Source organism: Mytilus edulis, chromosome 12, assembly GCF_963676685.1.
Source record: "Mytilus edulis chromosome 12, xbMytEdul2.2, whole genome shotgun sequence".
In the NCBI taxonomy this organism is placed as follows: Eukaryota; Metazoa; Mollusca; class Bivalvia; order Mytilida; family Mytilidae; genus Mytilus; species Mytilus edulis.
Window position 1 is genome coordinate 80,708,685 of NC_092355.1, and position 25,721 is coordinate 80,734,405.

The 25,721-nt window shown below is 33.8% G+C and overlaps 1 protein-coding gene across 1 annotated transcript in view; it reads right to left on the reverse strand.

Moving 5' to 3' along the window:
• Positions 1–25,721, reverse strand: part of LOC139497248 (uncharacterized) — an 81,081-nt gene that overhangs the window by 13,228 nt on the left and 42,132 nt on the right. The window contains exons 4-5 of the mRNA XM_071285397.1: positions 20,122–20,173; positions 2,677–2,919 (exon numbers count right to left, since the gene is read on the reverse strand). Of these exons, the coding sequence (XP_071141498.1) occupies positions 2,677–2,919; positions 20,122–20,173 (295 nt within the window). The remainder of the gene's footprint in view (positions 1–2,676; positions 2,920–20,121; positions 20,174–25,721) is intronic.

The following is a 25,721-nucleotide window of genomic DNA, read 5'->3' on the forward strand; positions in this document are numbered from 1 at the left end:
CTAAGCTTTATTACAACTGTCACATAAACTTAACATTAACCAAGATAACTAAACAAAGACCAATGAACCTTGAAAAAGAGGTCCAGGTCAGATGAACCATGCCAGGCAGACAGGTACAGCTAACAATGCTTCTATACAACATATATAGTTGACACATTACTTATAGTTTAAGAAAAATAGACCAAAACACAAAAACTTAACACTGTGCAATGAACCGTGAAAATGAGGTCACGGTTAAATAAAACCTGCTCGACTGACATAAAGATCATAAAATATTTCCATACACCAAACATAGTTGACCTATGGCTTATAGCATTAGATAAAAAGACCAAAACTCAAAAATTTAACTTTGACCACTGAACCATGAAAATGAGGTCAAGGTCACATGACATCTGCCCGCTAGACATGTACACTTAACAATCATTCCATACAACAAATATAGTAGACCTGTTGCATATGGTATGAGAAAAACAGACCAAAACACAAAAATTTAACTATAACCACTGAACCATGAAAATGAAGTCAAGGTCAGATGACACCTGCCAGTTGGACATGTACACCTTACAGTCCTTCCATACACCAAATATACTAGCCCTATTGCTTATAGTATCTGAGATATGGACTTGACCACCAAAACTTAACCTTGTTCACTGATCCATGAAATGAGGTCGAGGTCAAGTGAAAACTGTCTGACAGACATGAGGACCTTGCAAGGTACGCATATATCAAATATAGTTATCCTATTACTTATAATAAGAGAGAATTCAACATTACAAAAAATTTGAACTTTTTTTTCAAGTGGTCACTGAACCATGAAAATGAGGTCAAGGACATTGGACATGTGACTGACGGAAACTTCGTAACATGAAGCATCTATATACAAAGTATGAAGCATCCAGGTCTTCCACCTCCTAAAATATAAAGCTTTTAAGAAGTGAGCTAACGCCGCCGCCGTAGCCACCGCTGGATAACTATCCCTATGTCGAGCTTTCTGCAACAAAAGTTGCAGGCTCGACAACAAAAACTACCATTTTGTCTGTTTTATTCCTGTGTTTTAACTTTGAGCAGGAAATTTAGGAATGAATTTGAAGCTAGAAGCCTCAGGTATAATTTAAGTTCAGTTTAAGAAGAAGAAATATTTTAAAAAAAAATACAGACAGAACGGCAGTCAGATAAACAGACGATAAACTCCAAGTTTATAGCTAACAAGCATTCTGTGAGTATTGCATGGCAATACATAGTCCCTTACCAGTTAAAAATTCATTGTATTGAAACAAAATTCTAACTTGATCTATAACTTGTCATAATGTAAACTTATTTAACAAATATCAAGTCAATAAGTCCAAGGACCATTTATTAATCTGCACTCAATCATTAGACTGAAAAACAAATTAAACTTGATTTGTAACTTGTCATGATAAAACTATATACCAATTAACAAATCAATACCTTCAAGCATGACGAAAATTAGTGCTGAAAACTGATTATTTGAGTGAATTTTGTAAGTCAAAGGACCATAACTCTGCAAAAAATCTTCAGACCGGAACAAAATTCAAACTTGATCTGTAACTTGTCATGATAAAACTATACACCAAATAGCCAATCAATATATTCAAGCATGGATTAGATAAATGGAGGAATGTACCCATGGGACACAGATGATGCCCCTGTTTGCATATAACGTTAGAAAGGGATATAACTCAAGAACTGTAAAAGTGACGCTACCCAAATTTGTACTTGATCTGAGTTTTATGGTAATAAGCATTGTGCATAAGTTTCATAACATTTGGAGGCAAACTAAAGTTTAACTGATAACCGACACATATATTTCAGGAATTTTTCCAATTGTAAAAGGGGCACAACTCTAGAACGGTAAAAGTGACGTCACCAAAATTAAAACTTGATCTGTGTTTTGTGGTAATATGCATTGTGTATATAAAGTTTCATAACATTTGGTTGAAGCAAACTAAAGTAAGAGAATGGAAACCAATTTTGAGACGTATGGATGTACGTACAAAAAATGTACGTACAGATGGACAAGGCTAAAACTTAATGCCCCCTAAGTAAGAGAACAGAAATCAATTTTGGGATGTACGCCCTTCACAACAGCTGGGGCATAAAAAGTGTGGAAAACTGATTTGCCGGACTGATCGATGGACAGGCAGACAAACAGAGTGCAACCTGAAGTTCCTTTCGACTCCGTCGGTAGGGTACTAATAAAGAGCTATGCAATGAGTACATTATAGTATATCCTTTTGAACTTGCTGTAAGAATCAAATATTATATGCAGAAGTTTTTTGTTTTTTTATCAGAAGTCCATATAACGGCCCTGTAGAAAAAAAATGCACAACAATATCTTAAGCCGGTTAAGGCATATAAAAATTGCCAAAAATATGACCATTAACATGATAAAAGGACAATATCTCTGAATATCAGACTAGAATTTTGTTTAAATCATAAGAGAAACTATATTCACCAATCCCAACAATAGTGTTAAGTTCATATTACCGTTGAATTCGTTCAATAAGCCGCAGGTTTTTTCTACATGATCTATGTGAAGGAAAAAATTTCTTTGTCTTTTCAAGTTATAAAGATTCTGAAGCTAATAGAGAGGTGGAGATACCAAAGAGGTATTCAAATATAAATGAAAAGTTTTAATGTTGTAGATATTCCTACCTGGATCAATATAAATCCAGCTTCTAGTCTCAACATCAAGGCCACAGCGACCTTCTAGTAGGGAAATCCCATCAGTAGGATGTCTTCCCTCTGGGACGACATCACCAGCTAAGATCTTGACAAGACTCGATTTTCCGACCGCGAACTGGCCTGTTACCATACAGCGCATGTCATAGGAAACATACGTTCCACTGCCAAGTAACCTGTTTAACATAGTGGACTTTGTCTGTGTGTGGATTGGATCTGTAATTATAACTTTTTCTATAAAAATATCATGAAGTCTAAGTTTAATAAAGATTTGTTAACCAATTTAAAAGTTTGCTTTCAATATTTTTCATTAACAAATAATTAAAAGTCTATGTCAAACATGGATTGATTGTTGTTTGTGTAATGTCCAGTTATCTATAAGGTCACATAATCCCAAGTGTCTACGACTTACGGTTTCTGATTTAGAGTGGCCAATTGACTTTGTTTAATTTTCAAAGAGGCATAACCCAACCAAGGAGTCTTTGAATCTTTTCGGTTTAAATAAATTAAAGTCACTGGGTGAGTTCTTGAACAAATTTCACTCATCGGTTTTGGTCTTCCTATGACAGTTAAGACATTTATTTACTAACAAGATTTTTTGGTTTGGGTTTTGGGCAGATAACTCTGGACTGACAAAATTTTGAGACTGACAGGGTGAGATCCAGATAGCTATTTGTGATAACATTATTAAGTGTGAACCTGATGGTGGTGTCTTACGGTTACGGAGGGAAATTGTGTCAAAATTCGGCAGCAGAATATTAGCAATAAGAAGAAATATAGTAAGGTATTTCCCTTTTAGAAAAGCATAGACCTTATCAATATTAACTTTTATAGTCAATTCTAATAATCAATGTTAATATATACTAGAATTATTCGGTGAAAACTCTTCAAACTATTGACGATTGACTTGTATTAACCTGACTTTGTATATGCACAATTGAATACAAGAAGTGGATGGAACCAGGTGTCAAGTGTGTCAAACCTCAAACTTGTATGACAGTAGTCACAATTGAATACAAGAAGTGGAGGGAACCAGGTGTCAAGTGTGTCACGCCTCAAACTTGTATGACAGTAGTCACAATTGAATACAAGAAGTGGAGGGAGCCAGGTGTCAAGTGTGTCAAGCCTCAAACTTGTATGACAGTAGTCACAATTGAATACAAGAAGTGGAGGGAGCCAGGTGTCAAGTGTGTCACGCCTCAAACTTGTATGACAGTAATCACAATTGAATACAAGAAGTGGAGGGAACCAGGTGTCAAGTGTGTCAAGCCTCAAACTTGTATGACAGTAGTCACAATTGAATACAAGAAGTGGAGGGAACCAGGTGTCAAGTGTGTCAAGCCTCAAACTTGTATGACAGTAGTCACAATTGAATACAAGAAGTGGAGGGAGCCAGGTGTCAAGTGTGTCAAGCCTCAAACTTGTATGACAGTAGTCACAATTGAATACAAGAAGTGGAGGGAGCCAGGTGTCAAGTGTGTCATGCCTCAAACTTGTATGACAGTAGTCACAATTGAATACAAGTGGAGGCTAGGAACCAGGTGTCAAGTGCGTCAAGCCTCAAACTTGAATGACAGTAATCACAATTGAATACAAGAAGTGGAGGGAGCCAGGTGTCAAGTGTGTCAAGCCTCAAACTTGTATGACAGTAATCACAATTCCATTTAATGATGTATCTATGAAGTCAATGCCTCCAAACTTACATCATGTACATAGCTTTGTATTAATAACTCTTGCACAAACAAACACATTTGTTTGTTTATTTATACATATGTGGCCGACAAAAAGGATACTTCTCTAATTAATTTTGACTTTTACTTTAAACTCTGACATTTTGGACTAAAATTCATTTTGTTGTTTAATTATTTATTCTATATTTTGGTTTCTATTTACATTTCGTATCCATAACTTTTAATCAACATGTTTTGATGTGTTAATTTGAAATCCTCATTTGGTAGATTGAGTGACATATTTTAATTTGTTACCTAATAAGTGACATTTACAATATTTATAAATGTATGTTTCCTAAAGAAAGGCGAAAGATACCAAAGGGACATTGAAACTCACAAGTCAAAAATAAACTGACAATGTAATGGCAAAAAAAGAAGACCAAAGGACAAACAATAACACACAAAACATAACACAGAAACCTAGACTGAGCAACACGAACCCCACCAAAAACTGGAGTTGATTGTCATAATCACACCATTAATTCACATTCATTCTTCTAAGTTTTATAAATAGTATAAACTTTACAGTGAACAATATCACTCAGATGGATTTTTTTGTTATGTTTATACTTGTCAATTCAATGGTGTATAAATACTTGTTTACAATTTTAATAAATAAGATTGGACTGAGGACTTTACACTGACCGCTGTCCATCGGAAATAAAAGTATTCCATGCTGAATTACTGAATTATTCGTCGCGAGTTCAAGAGTCTTAAGCGCTGGTTTGTACCAGAGTTTAAGACCCAGAGTTATCATTGTCAATCAGTGTATTCTTTCATTGTGTGATCAGGTGCATCACACAGTTTCAATAACAAGAGGCCTTTCAGTCAGGCTCTTGTTACACAATTCTACAAGTCACACAGTTTTTTCCCGGTAACACATCTCGCTTTACCAAACAGATTGAGTCAGCACGAGTAGCACAATTGATTTTTATTGTACACGCTGTGTCTGACATACTCAAGGACTTGCATTTAATTGAAAATCTTTTTAAACTAATTTTATCTTCAGTTAATTCTTTGAAAAAAAATACATCTTATCAATTCTTCATCATTCACTTTTGCCACATAGTTAAATTTAAAGAATGATTTTACGTAACAAAGATCAAACGTAACTATAGTCATGATAGTTAAAGAATTAAATGATAATCCTTTTAAAATCCACAAAGTGTACTCTACTTGACAATTTACAGTACAGCAACTTGTAATTAAATATTTGACACATAATAGGTTTCTGACACAGAATAACTAGTCAAAGTACATGAAGAACTTAGAATTGGTTATATGCTTTGATTTAATATTATTTTTTTTGCTTTTATTCAATACACCATGCTGTTGTTAATTGACTCCCCCCACCCCCACCTAATATTCGAGCTTGATACAGGTCTGAATTTGGATTGTAATTTAATATTTGACATATTATAGATTTCTGAATAAATGTAGTCAAAGAACTTGATATTGGTTATATGAATTAAAGATGTCTTGCTGTTGTGTTATACACTGTGCTGTTGTTCAATACTTAGTAAATCTGTTGTCAGACTCAACAAATAAAGTTACATTAATTCTGAATGTCATATTAGAAATTTATGAAAATCAAACGGGAGCTTACATCAACATGATCAATAGATATAAACAATTCCCCAAAGTGTCATGACAATTGCTGACAGAATTTTTAAGTTATTGTCCGAAAACTGGAAAATCCCCCTTTTTTAATGAATAAAACCCCATAACTCAGAAATGTAAGATGTAAAATTTATAAAATTCTAAACGGAGCTTACATCAATAGATATAAACAATCACCAAAGAACTGCTGAAAGCATTATTGAGTTTTTTTGTGAAAAACTGGAAAATCACCTTTTTTATTAAATAAAACCCCGTAACTCGGAAACGTAAAATCTAAAACAAATAAAACACCAAAGGGAGCTCACGTCAATAGATATAAACAATTCTCCAAAGTCTTATGCAAATTGGTCAAAGCTCTTTTGAGTTAATGTCCGACATGTTGAAGACAAACAACAGTATACCATAATACGTCCCGTAAACGGGCGTATAAAAAGAATCATCTAGTGTTGTGTTTCTAATGTCGGTCAGTATAGTTCAGAAATAATTTTGTGACTTGTAAAAGATTTTTCCAGAAGGATCTATTTTGATATTTGATTATGTGGATAAGAATAAACCACCACCTAGTAAACAAACTCATTCAGACGTATCTAATAAATTACATCCCAGCTCCTTTGTTCTAACAGGGGTGATCTGAGCCGGATCACCCCTACCCGATCACCCCAGTTTAAGTTTCTTTGTTATGTATGCTTTCCTTTGTTCTGTAACATTTTGATGGGAATGCCAAATCCAGTATAAAACTTATAATTAATTATACGGAGAAGACTATCTATCAAAATTCACGTAGAAAAAATCCAGTGTATATGCTGGGATTCGAACTCAAGACCTTTAGCATATCAAGCCACGACACATACCACTTCACCTGGACGACTGGATAAGAACTATCAGAAATTTAACATATTTAAAGGAAGCAAGATATGTTTATAACTAGGGCAAGTTGGAAAACCTTTACTCAGTGGGGTTTAAACCCTTTTCGTTAAATAAATGAGTTGTCAGACTGATTGTTCAATTTGATTTTACACTTTTTTTAAAGTTGGGCGAGTCGGTTACAAGAGTTAGGCGATTATTTCATAAAGTGGCGATATAGTATGGACCGATTGGCCAGTGGGGCGAGTAAGAAAGGATAAACAAGATCTTAGAAAGGACTTTATGGAAAATGTGAAAAAAGAACTAATGTCCAATTAGACATTTGCGGAAACTAGTTGTATACCTAGGATAACACTTTAGGTGACAAAAACAAGGGGTCATATCAAAATACAACCAGATGCTCCCCAGGGCGCAGCTTTAAACGACCGCAGAGCTTGAACCCTGAACGGTTGGGGCAAGTATGGACACAACTTTCAAGCTGGATTCAGCTCTAAATTTGGATTGTGATTAAATAGTTGACACAGCATAGGTTTCTGACACAGAATGAATGTGGTCTAATGAACTTAAAGTAATTTTTTTGCCTTTGAGCAATTCACTATGCTATTTAATATTAATCCTCTCAAAAAAATGTTTGAAGACATTTTCTTTTTATTTATGAAATCTGAAATGATAAAAATTTATCACCCCCCCCCTCATTTTTTTTTCACATCCCCCTTTCCCTTTTTCCAAAACTGATCTCAATTCAAATTTCTAATGGAGTTTGCAACAATAACTACTCATTTAAATACATCATAAAATATTCAAATGTAAAATAAAGTGCTTGTTATCACTGAATGGTAAAGATTGTTTTAATTTATCAGTTGGTAGTAAAAGTGAATATACATTGTATATTGTATAAAACAATGATTTAAGTTGATTCAACTACTATTCTGGACAGAGAAAGATAACTCCAATTGAAAATTTCTTGCTGTTGTACAATATTGTGCAATTAGATATTTCTTGCTATTGCGCATTAATACTGTGCAATTGAAAATATTTGCTATTGCACAATTCTGTGCAATTGAAGATTTCTTGCTATTGCAATATACTGTGCAATTGAAAATTTCTTGCTATTGCACAATACTGTGCAATTGAAGATTTCTTGCTATTGCTGAATACTGTGCAATTGAAAATTTCTTGCTATTGCACAATACTTAATATAATAATTTTGGATCCTGATTTGAACCAACTTGAAAACTGGGCCCATAATTAAAAATCTAAGTACATGTTTAGATTCAGCATATCAAAAAAGCCCAAGAATTCAATTTTTGTTAAAATCAAACTTAGTTTAATTTTGGACCCTTTGGACTTTAATGTAGACCAATTTGAAAACAGGACCAAAAATTAAGAATCTACATACACAGTTAGATTTGGCATATCAAAGAACCCCAATTATTCAATTTTTGATGAAATCAAACAAAGTTCAATTTTGGACCCTTTGGGCCCCTTATTCCTAAACTGTTGGGACCAAAACTCCCAAAATCAAACCCAACCTTCCTTTTATAGTCATAAACCTTGTGTTTAAATTTCATAGATTTCTATATTTATGCCATAATAAATAATAGGTTTGTTTGTTCAAACGCTACCTACCTAGAAAAAAGCTGCCTACTCAAATTCTTTTATTGTCCTGATTTGAAGAAGTTTTTTTTAATCAAATAGGCATGAAGGCTAATAAACATCTGATATTTGAAAAAAAAGAAAATGCCTACCTACCTACCCACTTTCCCAACCTTTGGGTCGGGTTTGGGCAAACCAAAATATTTTTAAGTGAGGCCTTACTTATAATAAAGTTATGGTGCAAAAACCAAGAATAATGCTTATTTGGGCCCCTTTTTGGCCCCATATTCCTAAACTGTTGGGACCTCAACTCCCAAAATCAATACCAACCTTCCTTTTGTGGTCATAAACCTTGTGTCAAAATTTCATAGATTTCTATTTACTTTAACTAAAGTTATAGTGCGAAAACCAAGAAAATGCTAAAAACTCCCAAAATCAATCCCAACCTTCATAGATTTCTATTCGGACGACGACGACGACGCCAACGTGATACCAATATACAACCAAAATATTTTCAATTTTTTTTTTATACTTGTTCTCGAATAATTGTGATTTTTTTCTATTCACACCAAAAAACGTAGACAAAAGTATTTATCCTATCGAGGAAAAATAAATGATTTCAAAATTATACCGAACGGCAAGTGAAATTTTATGAAGAACAAATACATGTAGCTCAAAAACACCCGTCCGCTGTATTTCTTCATTCTCTTTAAAACAAAACAAAAGAGAGAAAGTATGTCTAAGCATAAACATGCTAACATGCTCCATGGTTGATTGCACCTTTCCAAACACAAAGTATTGCTGACTTTTTTCGGCAATTGTCCTAATCTAGCTACTGCAACGACAATTGCGATATTTTCAATTTGTGTGTCTCATTTCAAATTTATTTTTAAATTATTGTTAGTTCACTCTTTAATAATTTGTACAATTACAGCATTTTCGACTCAACCTGGAAAATACCGCATTCAATAATTAATGTTAATGTATTGCTGCAAAAAGGTAGGGCCAATATGCCATGGATTTTTTTTCACAGAAGGGCCAATTTCAAAAAGTGCCGACAGAATAGAATTTACTATAAAAACAAATAATTAAAATGCTTTTTGATCAATATCTCGATTTACACATATTATGATATGTGTGATAAATAGTTAATTCAACCCTCAAAAAGCATGAAAGTCCAATATTGGGAATTTAGGGTGTTTTTAGGTTGGAAAAACAGGGAATCCCCCCAGAAGGACATTTCAAACCAAAAAAAAGTTATGATTTTTGTGACTGTTGTAATTTATACTACTTTTTCCCTCAAAAATGAAATTGGTTTGGTATGTCCTTATTACATAAACTAGAAGCTCTAAAGAGCCTGTGTCGTTCACCTTGGTCTATGTGAATATTAAACAAAGGACGCAGATGGATTCATGACAAAATTGTGTTTTCGTGATGGTGATGTGTTTGTACATCTTACTTTACTGACCATTCTTACTGCTTACAATTATATCTATCTATAATGAACTTGGCCCAGTAGTTTCAGAGAAGAAGATTTTTGTAAAAGATTACTAAGATTTACGAAAAATGATTAAAAATTGACTATAAAGGGCAATAACTCCTAAAGGGGTCAACTGACCATTTCGGTCATGTTGACTTATTTGTAGATCTTACTTTGCCGACGTTTATTGCTTTTTACAGTTTATCTCTATCTATAATAATATTCAAGATAACCAAAAACAGCAAAATTTCCTTAAAATTACCAATTCAGGGGCAGCAACCCAACAACGGGTTGTCCGATTCATCTGAAAATTTCAGGGCAGATAGATCTTGACCTGATAAACAATTTTACTTCATGTCAGATTTACTTTAAATGCTTTGGTTTTTGAGTTATAAGCCAAAAACTGAATTTTACCCTATATGTTCTATTTTTAGCCGTGGCGGCCATCTTGGTTGGTTGGCCGGGTCAGGTCACACATTTTTAAAACTAGATACCCCAATGATGATTGTGGTCATGTTTGGTTTAATTTGGCCAAGTACTTTCAGAGGAGAAGATTTTTGTAAAAGATTACTAAGATTTACGAAAAATGGTTTAAAACTAACTATAAAGGGAAATAACTCCTTAAGTGGTAAACTGACCATTTTGGTCATGTTGACTTATTTGTAAATCTTACTTTGCTGAACATTATTGCTGTTTACAGTTTATCTCTATCTATAATAATATTCAAGATAATAACCAAAAACAGCAAAATTTCCTTAAAATTACCAATTCAGGGGCAGCAACCCAACAACGGGTTGTCCGATTTATCTGAAAATTTCAGGGCAGATAGATCTTGACCTGATAAACAATCTTACCCCCATGTCAGATTTGCTTTAAATGCTTTGGTTTTTGAGTTATAAGCCAAAAACTGCATTTTACCCCTATGTTCTATTTTTAGCCATGGTGGCCATCTTGGTTGGTTGGCTGGGTCACCGGACACATTTTTTAAACTAGATACCCCAATGATGATTGTGGCCAAGTTTGGTAAAATTTGTCCCAGTAGTTTCAGAGGAGAAGATTTTTCTAAAAGATAACTAAGATTTACGAAAATGGTAACAAATTGACTATAAAGGGCAATTAAACTCCTAAAGTGGTCAACTGACCATTTTGGTCATGTTGACTTATTTGTAGATCTTACTTTGCTGAACATTATTGCTGTTTACAGTTTATCTCATCTATAATAATATTCAAGATAACAACCAAGAAGAGGCTGTCACAACGACAGCAAACCAGATTTATTAACATTTATTTGTGTCCTGGCAATATCACAAGAACCATTACTGATGAATGGTGAAAGTGAAAATCGTCAAAATCAAATTTGACCTCCATTTTGTCATCAGTATCAACATATAAAAATTTGAAAAGCTTAGATTGAATGGTTCACGAGTAAATGCAACAGCGTGAATGGAAACGCCATTTTACAATCTTTCAAGAACCATAACTCATGAACGGTAAAAGTCAGAATCTTCATTATTGAACTTGACCTCCATTTTGTCATCAGTGACAACATATAAAAATTTGGGAAGCTTTGGTAGAACAGTTCATGCGTAAATGCACGGACACGACTGAAAACTCCATTTTTCAATCTTTCAAGAACCATAACTCCTGAACGGTAAAAGTCAAAATCGTCATTATTGAACTTGACCTCCATTTAGTCATCAGTAACAACATATAAAAATTTGGGAAGCTTTGGTAGAAGAGTTCATGCGTAAATGCACGGACACGACTGAAAACTCCATTTTCAATCTTTCAAGAACCATAACTCCTGAACGGTAAAAGTCAAAATCGTCATTATTGAACTTGACCTTCATTTAGTTGTCAGTAACAACATATCAAAATTTTAAAAGCTTTGGTTGAACGGTTCATGAGTTAATGCACGGACAAAATTTGATTGCCCCCCCCCCCGACCGGTTGCCCGATTGGCCGCCTGACGTACATCCCCAAATCAATGACCGACATTTTTGTCACAAAAATCTGGTTAAAAACAGTAAAATTTCCTTAAAATTAACAATGTAGGGACAGCAACCCAACAACGGATTGTCCGATTCATCTGAAAATTTCAGGGCAGATAGATCTTGACCTGATAAACAATTTTACCCCATGACAGGATTGCTCTAAATGCTTTGGTTTTTGAGTTATAAGCCAAAAACTGCATTTTACCCCTATGTTCTCTTTTTAGCCATGGTGGCCATCTTGGTTGGTTGGCAGGGTCACTGGACACATTTTTTAAACTAGATACCCCAATGATGATTATGGCCAAGTTTGGTTAAATTTGGCCTAGTATATATTCAGAGGAGAAGATTTTTCTAAAAGATTACTAAGATTTACGAAAAATGGTTAAAAATTGACTATAAAGGGCAATAACTCCTAAAGCGGTCAACTGACCATTTTGGTCATGTTGACTTATTTGTAGATCTTACTTTGCTGAACATTATTGCTGTTTACAGTTTATCTCTATCTATAATAATATTCAAGATAATAACCAAAAACAGCAAAATTTCCTTAAAATTACCATTTCAGGGGCAGCAACACAACAATGGAATGTCCGATTCATCTGAAAATTTTAGGGCAGATAGATCTTGACCTGATGAACAATTTTACCCCTGACAGGATTGCTCTAAATGCTTTGATTTTTAAGTTATAAGCCAAAAACTGCATTTTACCTCTATATTCTATTTTTAGCCATGGTGGCCATCTTGGTTGGTTGGCCGGGTCACCGGACACATTTTTTAAACTACATACCCCAATGATGATTATGGCCAAGTTTGGTTAAATTTGGCCAAGTAGTTTCAGAGGAGAAGATTTTTCTAAAAGATTACTAAGATTTACGAAATGGTTAAAAATTGACTATAAAGGGCAATAACTCCTAAAGTGGTCAACTGACCATTTTGGTCATGTTGACTTATTTGTAGATCTTAGTTTGCTGAACATTATTGCTGTTTACAGTTTATCTCTATCTATAATAATATTCAAGATAACAACCAAAAACAGTTAAACTTCCTTAAAATTACCAATGTAGGGACAGCAGCCCAACAACAGATTGTCCGATTCATCTGAAAATTTCAGGGCAGATAGATCTTGACCTGATTAACAATTTTACCCCCATGACAGGATTGCTCTAAATGATTTGATTTTTGAGTTATAAGCCAAAAACTGCATTTTACCCCTATGTTCTATTTTTAGCTATGGCGGCCATTTTGGTTGGTTGGCCCGGTCACCCGACACATTTTTTTAAACTAGATACCCCAATGATGATTATGGCCAAGTTTGGTTAGATTTGGCCCAGTAGTTTCAGAGGAGAAGATTTTTCTAAAAGATTACTAAGATTTACCAAAAATGGTTAAAGATTGACTATAAAGGGCAATAACTCCTAAAGTGGTCAACTGACCATTTTGGTCATGTTGACTTATTTGTAGATCTTACTTTGCTGAACATTATTGCTGTTTACAGTTTATCTCTATCTATAATAATATTCAAGAGAATAACCAAAAACAGCAAAATTTCCTTAAAATTACCATTTCAGGGGCAGCAACCCAACAACGGAATGTCCGATTCATCTGAAAATTTTAAGGCAGATAGATCTTGACCTGATGAACAATTTTACCCATTATCAGATTTGCTCTAAATGCTTTGGTTTTTGAGTTATAAGCCAAAAACTGCATTTTACCCCTATGTTCTATTTTTAGCCATGTCGGCCATCTTGGTTGGTTGGCTGGGTCACCTGACACATTTTTTAAACTAGATACCCCAATGATGATTGTGGCCAAGTTTGGTTAAATTTGGCTTAGTAGTTTCAGAGGAGAAGATTTTTGAAAAGTTAACGCAGGACGACGACGGACGACGGACGCTGGATGCCCAGTGATGAGAAAAGCTTACTTGGCCTTTCAACCAGGTGAGCTAAAAATGGATAATTAACGATAGGAAATGAGAAATCATCTCTTTTATCATAAATTTTAGTATTAAGCTTTCCATTAATGATATATATATCAAGATCGAGGAAAGGGCAGTGGTCATTGTTAGTATTAGCTTTATTTAAAGTAAGTTCAACAGGATAAATTTCTTTAGTATACATACTGAAGTCGTCATTATTGAGAGCTAAAATATCATCCAAATATCTAAAAGTATTATTAAATTTGTGTATCAGATGTTGTTTCGATGGGTCTTTGCTGATTTTTGTCATAAATTGTAACTCATAGCAATACAAAAACAGGTCCGCAATAAGTGGTGCACAGTTAGTCCCCATTAGAATTCCAACTAGAGGCTCCAAAGAGCCTGTGTCGCTCACCTTGGTCTATGTGAATATTAAACAAAGGACGCAGATGGATTCATGACAAAATTGTGTTTTGGTGATGGTGATGTGTTTGTAAATCTTACTTTACTGAACATTCTTGCTGCTTACAATTATCTCTATCTATAATGAACTTGGCCCAGTAGTTTCAGAGGAGAAGATTTTTGTAAAAGATAACTAAGATTTACGAAAAATGGTTCAAAATTGACTATAAAGGGCAATAACTCCTAAAGGGGTCAACTGACCATTTCAGTCATGTTGACTTATTTGTAAATCTTACTTTGCTGAACATTATTGCTGTTTACAGTTTATCTCTATCTATAATAATATTCAAGATAATAACCAAAAACAGCAAAATTTCCTTAAAATTACCAATTCAGGGGCAGCAACCCAACAACAGGTCGTCCGATTCATCTGAAAATTTCAGGGCAGATAGATCTTGACCTGATAAACAATTTTACCCCATGTCAGATTTGCTCTAAATGCTTTGATTTTTGAGTTATAAGCCAAAAACTGAATTTTACCCCTATGTTCTATTTTTAGCCGTGGCGGCCATCTTGGTTGGTTGACCGGGTCACGCCACACATTTTTTAAACTAGATACCCCAATGATGATTGTGGCCAAGTTTGGTTTAATTTGGCACAGTGGTTTCAGAGGAGAAGATTTTTGTAATAGATTACTAAGATTTACAAAAAATGGTTAAAAATTGACTATAAAGGGCAATAACTCCTAAAGGGGTCAACTGACCATTTCAGTCATGTTGACTTATTTGTAAATCTTACTTTGCTGAACATTATTGCTGTTTACAGTTTATCTCTATCTATAATAATATTCAAGATAAATAACCAAAAACAGCAAAATTTCCTTAAAATTACCAATTCAGGGGCAGCAACCCAACAACAGGTTGTCCGATTCATCTGTAAATTTCAGGGCAGATAGATCTTGACCTGATAATCAGTTTTACCCCGTCAGATTTGCTCTAAATGCTTTGGTTTTTGAGTTATAAGCCAAAAACTGAATTTTACCCCTATGTTCTATTTTTAGCTGTGGCGGCCATCTTGGTTGGTTGGCCGGGTCACGCCACACATTTTTTAAACTAGATACCCCAATTGTGATTGTGGCCAAGTATGGTTTAATTTGGCCCAGTAGTTTCAGAGAAGAAGATTTTTGTAAAAGATTACTAAGATTTACGAAAAATGGTTAAAAATTGACTATAAAGGGCAATAACTCCTAAAGGGGTCAACTGACCTTTTCGGTCATGCTGACTTATTTGTAAATCTTACTTTGCTGAACATTATTGCTGTTTACAGTTTATCTCTATCTATAATAATATTCAAGATAATAACCAAAAACTGCAAAATTTCCTTAAAATTACCAATTCAGGGGCAGCAACCCAACAACAGGTCGTCCGATTCATCTGAAAATTTCAGGGCAGATAGATCTTGACCTGATAAACCATTTTACCCCATGTCAGATTTGCTCTAAATGCTTTGGTTTTTGAGTTATAAGCCAAAAACTGCATTTTACCCCTATGTTCTATTTTTAGCCATGGCGGCCATCTTGGTTGGTTGGCCGGGTCACGCCACACATTTTTTAAACTAGATACCCCAATGATGATTGTGGCCAAGTTTGGTTTAATTTGGCCCAGTAGTTTCAGAGGAGAAGATTTTTGTAAAAGTTAACGACGACGGACGACGACGACGGACGACGGACGCCGGACGACGGACGACGACGCCGGACGCCGGACGCAAAGTGATGGGAAAAGCTCACTTGGCCCTTCGGGCCAGGTGAGCTAATAACCTGACGATATACGGAATCTCCAAAGCGAACAAAAATGTTATCTAGTAAAAATTCAAAAGCAGATATAGTATCAAAGCATGTCCAATTGACATAGTTTTTTTGTTTATTGCTACTAAAAAATGACCTAAAAGAGTTTGAACATATATATTCACATTCTGACTCTTTAAATGCCCATTTAATTAGGTGTGTGAATTTTTTCTTAATGAGAATGTGAGGCAATGTGGTATATAGGGTAGAAAAATCAAAACTTTGAACAGATTCAAAATCACCAATATAAGCATGCAATTTATCAAGTACTTCCAACGAGTTTTTGACACTCCAAAAGTAATTAATTCCACTATTTTCGAAGGCTTTATTTGAACAATTTATTATCAGGTTTTTGATTGTACCAAGTGTACTGGTAAGAAGAATAGATAATTTAGTAGTGGAACAATGGCTTGAAGACGAAATAAATCTATATTTGTAAGGTGTTTTGTGTAGTTTCGGAAGCCAATACATATATAGTTGGGACTTTCATTGTTTTTGGTTCTGCTTGTAAAGCGGTAGCTAAAAGTTTATGTTTGTTACAGATGTCGTTTTCTGAAAATGGAGTCAGTTGGAATGTTGGTGAATTGGTGATTTCTTTTTGTAGAACCTCAATGTGAAATTTACATCAAACAATAATAATATTATTAGCAGCTTTATCGGCCGGGACAAAAACAAAACCCTTGGCTAGTTCTTTTAGTTTATGCTTGGTACGAGAAATAGGTTTATTGTGGTTATTTTTAAGAGTAAAATGTTCTTTAAAATGTTGAATACGTATATCAACAATGTTTATTACTGAATTAAAAAAAGAGTCCAAAGATTTTATTGGTATGATTTGTCCGAAATTTTCTTTGATTGTGATTTTTTCTACGACCATGAGAGCGGTTTTTTCGAACAGTTTTAGAAACAATATCCAAAATGTTAACAGAATTGGTTCTTGATATATTGCCAATTCCCATGATATTATCATTGAGATAGAGAGGGTAGACTGTCTGTAATTTTTTAATCCAATTTAATTCAATTATTTTCCGTGATCGTACAAACTTTGAATGAGATTCACCAGGCTGCTTATTTACTACTTCCAAAGGTTGAACTGCTAAATATTAAAACGATACAGATGTTCTTGAGTGCGTTTAGATAAATACCGTCCAGTTTCACCTACGTACTGAATACCGCATCCCGGTTTGTTTCATGTGAGTAAATAAATAGGACTGTTTGTTTTTCAAGTTATATCAGTTTCAAATTTTAAAGAAAATGTGCGACCATTAAATGTGGACCTTACCGTATTGTTGGTGGAAAGACGGGGACATGTAAGTCGTTTTTTGGCATGACACTTATCGATGGAAGGGTAACCACGATTTTTATTGTTAAAAATATTAGCGATAGTTGTATTTTTAGATAAGCAATTTTGAAGATTGAGACGTGTAGATACCCTTTGAACGAGTTTAGTATTTAATATTTTTCCATTTCTAAGCTTCATATTTGTTTTTTGTTTGTGAATAATATTAGAAAGGAGCAAAGACTGGTGTCCAGAACGTGAACCAGCATACAATGAATTAAGTTATGTAAAAATGATAAATCTGTTCGGCTAAAGATGTCAAACGCTATCCGTATTAATTACCCCGAAAAGATAGGGTATATCAGGGTAGCGACTGGCTTCTGACTTAATAGTAGAAAGGGGCTGAATATTGAAGTACTACTTTTTGATAAATATTCCTAAAGTAATGAACTAGAGAAGTTCTCGCTCGGACACACACTCCATAATCTAGTATATTATAAGAGCATAAACCTAAAGCACGGGGAGGCACTCTACTGTCTCCACATGGCACTAAAGACAAACTCTGTAAAAAATAAAATTGAGAATGGAAATGGGGAATGTGCCAAAGAGACAACAACCCGACCATAGAGCAGACAACAGCAGACATGGCAGAAGGTCACTAACAGGTCTTCAATGCAACGAGAAATTCTCGCACCCGTAGGCGTCCTTCAGCTGGCCCCTAAACAAATGTTTACTGGTTCAGTGATAATGAACACCATACTAAACTCCAAATTGTACACAAGACACTAATGCTTTGAAATGTACTTGGATAAGAAGAATTTTTAAAAACGATTGTAAATAGCGAAATATATTTTTGTCATATGTTGATAAAGATAGATTCTTTAGTTGTGGTAATAGCTATGTAAAGCAACTACAGAAAAGTATTAAGAATAAATTTTGGAAAGATGTACTGGGTAACAGCTTGGCAAATGGCAATTGAAAAAGAAATGAATTTGCACGACTTTTTTTTGTATGTCCTTTTTAATAAGATACAATTATAAAATCCCAACAAAATGCTATTTTCAAGTTCTATACATTTTCTGATAGATTGTATTATATTACATTCATATATATGAACTAACTGTTTGATAACTGTACTGTTGTATATTATATATGTTGGGCCACGGTTTTTTAATTTGTTGGTTTACGGATTTTTCGCATAAAAAAGTCGGGTCGGTCGGTCGGAAAAAAAAAAGAAAAAAAATATCTTTCAAAACAGAAAAAATATGCAAAATAAAATATATATTTCACCTTACTAACAAAATGTTGGTCTTATATGCTGTTTTGTCATCATTTCTTAACATTAAGTTCGTTGAAATATTATTGATCAGTGATCATGAACATCGCATGACATCGTTTAATAATTTCCTGTAAAAAAGGGGGGTTGCACGGACAAAGACGAAATTAAATCGTCATTTCACAAACAAGAAAAACAGATTCGCGTAGCTCTCAATCAATTCCAGAAAACTTGGTGAATAATGATCTTCAAGCACAAAAACTGATAAAGAAAAAAATATAAAAACGTCGTACAAAAATAAGTTTCAACACACGTGTCGAAAAACGTAATAGACTCGACCACTGGAAAAACAACAATATCGGGTTAATCAGTTGTCATGTAATCCGGTTTTTATCCCAATGATCGATATTTTTTGTTATCTATGAAACATGAAAATTTCAAATGATTTGTTAATATTCAGTACTTTAATTGATGTATTCCACCTGTCCACAATTGGACAAGTCTATTTCTCTGAGATGATGCATCTTACGGACTGATGACAAATAAGGGAAACGAACTTATTTTGTAAGTGGTTTTAAACACAGGTTTCGTTCCACAAAATTATTTGCGCAAAAGACATTTCAAGGTCAGTTATAATTGATTTGTCTATTTTTAGAAACGTGAATTATTTTTCACAACAGAAAGGGTTACAGTCAACTTTGTTAATGATTAATGCATTTCATTTCATAATAAAGAAAAATTTAATTATTTTTCAGGGATAATGCATTTAAAAGGGTCGGCGGGAATAAAAAAGCATGAAAAGTCAATTTTATTTTTATTCTGAAAATCAGCAAAATCAGGTCTGCGGATCCGTAAACCAACAAATAAAAAAACCGTGGCCTTGGATAAAAAAAAAAAAAAAAAAAAAAAAGAATATTGCTTGCAATTGCCATGATTGCAGAGTACGAATAAACATGAATATATAGCATCCTACAGAAGACCATATGTCAAATATAGTAGACCTACTGCTTATAGTATTTGATATATGGACTTGACCACGAAAACTTAACCTTGTTCACTGATCCATAAAATGAGGTCAGGGTCAAATGAAAATTGTCTGATGGGCATGAGGAACTTGCAAGGTACGCACCTCCTAAATATAGTTATCCTATTACTCATAATAAGAAAGAAATTAACATTACAAAAAATGTTGACTTTTTTCAAGTAGTCACTGAACCATGAAAATGAGGTCAAGAACAATGGACATATGACAGACGAAAACTTAGTGATATAAGGCATCTATATACAAAGTATGAAGCATCCAGGTCTTCTAGCTTCTAAAATATAAAGCTTTTAAGAAGTTAGCTAACGCTGCCACCGCAGGATCACTTAACCTATGTCGAGCTTTCTGTGACAAAAGTCGCAGGCTCCACAATAAATTACCTTCCATCCCTTGTCCAGCAGTCACACCTGAAGATTTCTCTGACATGACAGTCTAAAAAATGAGGAATATGCAATGTTAATATATCTTCACTCATGTCACTCATAGAACTATTAAATTTCTAAAATATTTACCCTAAAAAATAATATACAATAAAAATGTGTCACATTATAAACAGTCGAACCTCATTATGTCGATGTCGAAGGTAACGGACCAAAGTATTCGACTTATCCGAGGTTCAACTCATCCGAGGTCGAGTGTGTTGTCATAAATTTGGAATGCATGAAATAAGTTATGAGATGTGTGTAAAATAGATACTTTGAACAGTGTGCCTTTTTTTATATGACACTTGATGATTGTGTATTCAATCTCCATATGTTTTGGTCCTTCATCAAAATTAAACACATAAGTACAGATACAAATCATGTACAAATAAAATCAATAGTATACACCAATATATACAAACGAATTTTCTAAGTCCAAGGACCAGAACTCTGCACAAAAACAACAGACCAGAACAAACTCTGAATTTGATCTGTAACTTGTCATGGTACATCTATATACCAAATATCAAATCAATATCTTAAAGATAAAATAAAATGCTTTGATGAGGGCAGCCTGATACGACCGCGGAGATCGAACCCTGAACATTTTGGTTATGTTTGGACACAATAATCAAGGTTGATACTGTCTGAATTTGGATTGTGATCAAATTTTTGACATAACATAGGTTTTTGACACAAATAAATGTGGTTAAAGATCTTAAAAATTTGAAATGGGACATTTAATTTTCCTAGAATGGTCTGATATCCAAAATGTAACAACATGGTTAGATTCAGCATATAAAAAAACACCAAAAATTCAATTTTAGTTGAAATCAAACTCTGTTTAATTTTGGACCCGTCTAACCTTTATATGGACTAATTTGAAAACAGGACCCAAAATACAAAATCTAAATGCACAATAAGATTCAGCATCTCATACAGCCCCAATAACTCAGTTTTAGATGAAATCAAACAAAGTTTAATTTCAGACCCTTTTGACCTCAATGTAGACCAATTTAAAAATGGGGCCCAATATCCAAAATAGTAATACAAGGTTAGAACCCCAAAAATTAAAGACTTTAAATAAATCCCATTGGAATTGGTTAAAAGATTAAAAAACATACTGTGCTATTTTGAAATTAATTTATCCCATTGAAATTGGTTAAAAGAATTGTCTTTATGTTCAATTGAAGATTTTCTGCTATTGCACAATTCTATGCAATTGAAGATTTCTTGCTATTGCGCAATGCTATGCTATTGTGCAATACTGTGCTACTGCACAATACTGTGCAATTGAAGATTTCTTGCTATTGTGCAATACTGTGCTACTGTGCAATTGAAGATTTCTTGCAATTGCACAATACTGAGCTATTGTGCAATACTGTGCTTTTGCTCAATACTGTGCAATTGTAGATTTCTTGCTATTGTGCAGTACTGTGCTATTAGGCAATAATGTGCTATTGAGCAATACTGTGCTTTTGTGCAATACTGTGCAATTAAAGATTTCTTACAATTTCCAAAATATTGTGCTATTGTACAATACTGTGCTACTGTGCAATAATGTGCAATTGAAGATTTCTTGTTATTGTGCAATACTGTGCAATTGAATTCTTCTTTAAACTTCTCAAAAATTTTGAAGAAAAAATATGAACTCCCCCAAAAAATTGACACCCCCCCCCCCCCCTCATTGATTTTTTACCCCAAAACTCAATCCCAGCCTTCCATTTGTGGTATGGAACCTTGTTATACAATTTAAGAGAGATCCATAAACTTAAACACAAGTTATTGTCTAGAAACTAGAAAAATGCTTGTTTTTGGGCCCTTCTTGCCCCTAAATTCTGAACATTTAGGGCAATTACTCATTGAATCAATCCCACCCTTCCCTTTGTGATATTGAACCTTGTGATCCAATTTCAGAGAGATCCATACACTTACACTAAAGTTATTCTGGAAACTACAAAAATGCTTATATTATGCTGTTGGTACCATAACCCCCAAAATCAATTCCAACCTTCCTTTTGTGGTATATTATTTAACCTTCTGGTAAAACTTCATAGAGAGCCATTCACTTAAACTAAAGTTATTGTCTGGAAACCAAATGCGTTTTCTGAAGATGACGCTGAGGCCAACATCATAGTATTACGAATAATGCTATAAATGCAAAAATAATTTTTGTGGTCGTATAAATTTCGGAATACAAAATGGCTACTTTCCCTAGTTAAGGACTGCAGGTAGAGCATGGAATCTACCCCCTCGAAATATTTGTAAATGTACAATGAAAATTCTCGTTCTGAATGAATTACTCAAGAATATATATTTGTTACACAGAATGAATGACAGAATGAATAAAATTAAAAACTTGACATTTACCTATTATGGTTCAATATCCACAATCCAAGTATATCAAAGAACCGCAAGAATTCAATTTTTGATGATATCAAACAGGAGTTTAAAATCCAAAATCTTAATACAGTGTAAGATTGGGCAAACCAAAGAGCACTGATAATACAATTTTTGATGAAATCAAACAAAGTTTAATTTTGGAACACAAATTGGACCAACTTTGAAAACATGCTCAAAATCTAAGATTCAAAACACTGTTTGATTGGGCATATAATAATTCAATTTTAACCAACTTGAATACTGTGCCCAGTAATCTTAAAAATCTTAAAACACGCTTTGATTCAGCATATTAAAGAATACCTATAATTCATTTCTTTTTTGAAATTAAAATTAAAGTTTAATTTGGGACACTTTGGACCTTAATATTGACCAATTTGAAGAAATTAAAAATCTAAATGCATAGTTAGTCTGCATATGGAAGAAAAGCAATAATACACATTTTGATGAAATCAAACAAAGTTTAATTTTGGACCCTTTTGACCTCAATGTAGATCAATTTAAAAATGGGGCTCATTATCCAAAATAGTAATACAAGGTTAGAACCCCAAAAATTAAAGACTTTTAATTAATCCAATTGAAATTGGTTAAAAGAATGTCTTTATTTTCAATTGAAGATTTCCTGCTATTGTGCAATATTGTGCTATTGTGCAATACTGTGCTATTGTGCAATACTGTGCAATTGAAGATTTCTTGCTACTGTGCAATAATGTGCTTTTGCACAAAACCTTGCAATTATAGATTTCTTGCTATTGCACAATACTGTGCTATTGTGCAATACTGTGCTCTTAAAGATTTCTTGCTATTGCACAATACTGTGCTATTGTACAATACTGTGCACTTAAAGATTTCTTGCTATTGCCCAATACTGTGCTATTGTACAATACTTTGCAATTAAAGATTTCTTGCTATTGCCCAATACTGTGATATTGCCCAATACAATGCTATTGCGCAATACTGTGCTGTTGCACAATACTGTGTTTTTTTGCAATACTGTGCAATTGAAGATTTCTCCTTGAAAAAAATTAAAGACTTTAAATTAATCCCATTAAAATTGGTTAAAAGATTTGTCTTTATTTTGAATTGAAGTTTTCCTGCTATTGTACAATACTATGCTATTGTGCAATAATGTGCAAATAAAGATTTCTTGCTATTGCCCAAATACTGTGCTATTGTACAATACTGTGTATTTGCACAATACTGTGTATTTGCACAATACTGTGTCATTGTGCAAATACTGTGCTACTGCGCAATGGAAGATTTCTTGCTATTGTGCAATACTGTGCTTTTTGCAATACAGTGCTATTGAAGATTTCTTCTTGAAACTTTTCAAAAAATTTCAATTTTCTAAAATTTTGAAGTAAAAAATATGAACCCCCAAAAAATTTGAAAAAAAATCCCCCCAAACTCATTCCCATCCTTCTCTTTGTGGTATGGAACCTTGTAGTACAATTTTTTAGAAAGATTCATACACAAAAACACAAGTTATTGTTCGGAAACTATAAAAATGCTTTCTTTTGGCCCCTAATTCTTAAACTGTTGGTACCATAACCCCCAAAATCAATCCCAACCTTCCTTTTGTGGTATTGAACCTTCTGGTAAAATTTCATAGAGAGACATCAATTAAACTAAATTTATTGTCTGGAAACCAAATGTGTCTTCGGACGATGAGGCTGCTGACGACAACACCTACAACATCATAGCATTATAAATATGAACGTATAAAAATGCTAAAAACTGATTACTTTCCTTTATTGTTAAAGTCAAAGGACCATTACTCTGCACAAAACTTCAGACCGGAACAAAATCTGAAATTGTTCTATAATTTGTCACGGTAAACCTAAAACTGTATACCAAATATCAAATCAACATCTGTATTACAGATTCTGTAAGCATGACGACAAAAAGTGTGGAAAACTGATTACTTGCGTGAATTTAAGAAGTCAAAGGACCTGCCATGTGAGGGACTCAAACTCATAACCTGAGTGTAAAAAGGCTAGTGGTATATTTGTTAGCTACGTAAAAGGATATTTGCTAAAGTAGGATAAAGTTAATTCTTGGCCAAGCAAAAAATAGTTAATACAATACAGTTATCTCAATTTATATGCATTCTATACAAAATTAAAAAAAATGAATATTTGACACAAATAAAACTAGAGGCTCTAAAGAGCCTGTGTCGCTCACCTTGGTCTTTGTGAATATTAAACAAAGGAAGCTTATGGATTCATGACAACATTGTGTTTTGGTGATGGTGATGTGTTTGTACATCTTATTTTACTAAACAGTCTTGCTGCTTACAATTATCTCTATCTATAATGAACTTGGCCCAGTAGTTTCAGTGGAAAATGTTAATAAAAATTTACAAATTTTATTAAAATTGTTAAAAATTCTATAAAGGACAATAACTCCTTAGGGGGTCAATTAACCATTTCGGTCATGTTGACTTATTTGTAAATCTTACTTTGCTGAACAATATTGCTGTTTACAGTTTATCTCTATCTATGATAATATTCAAGATAATAACCAAAAACAGCAAAATTTCCTTAAAAATTACTGATTCAGGGGCAGCAACCCAACAACGAGTTGTCTGATTCATCTGAAAATTTAATGGCAGATAGATCTTGACCTGATAAACAATTTTACCCATAGTCAGATTTGCTCTAATTGCTTTGGTTTTTAAGTTATAAGCCAAACTGCATTTTACCCCTATGTTCTATTTTTAGCCGTGGTGGCCATCTTGATTTGATGGCCAGGTCACCCCACACATTTTTTAAACTAGATACCCCAATGATGATTGTGGCCAAGTTTGGATTAATTTGCCCCAGTAGTTTCAGAGGAAAAGATTTTTGTAAACGATAACTAAGATTTACGAAAAATGGTTAAAAATTGACTATAAAGGGCAATAACTCCTAAAGGGGTCAACTGACCATTTCAGTCACGTTGACTTATTTGTAAATCTTACTTTGCTGAACATTATTGCTGTTTACAGTTTATCTCTATCTATAATAATATTCAAGATAATAATAAACAAGAGGCTCTCAAGAGCCTGAATCGCTCACCCAGATTTTTTTGGTTAAATCTCTCATCAATGATTATTTTGGCTTTTCAATTTATTTAAATGTTCTTTGAATCGTCCTATTTTCTTCAAAAGCAAAAAA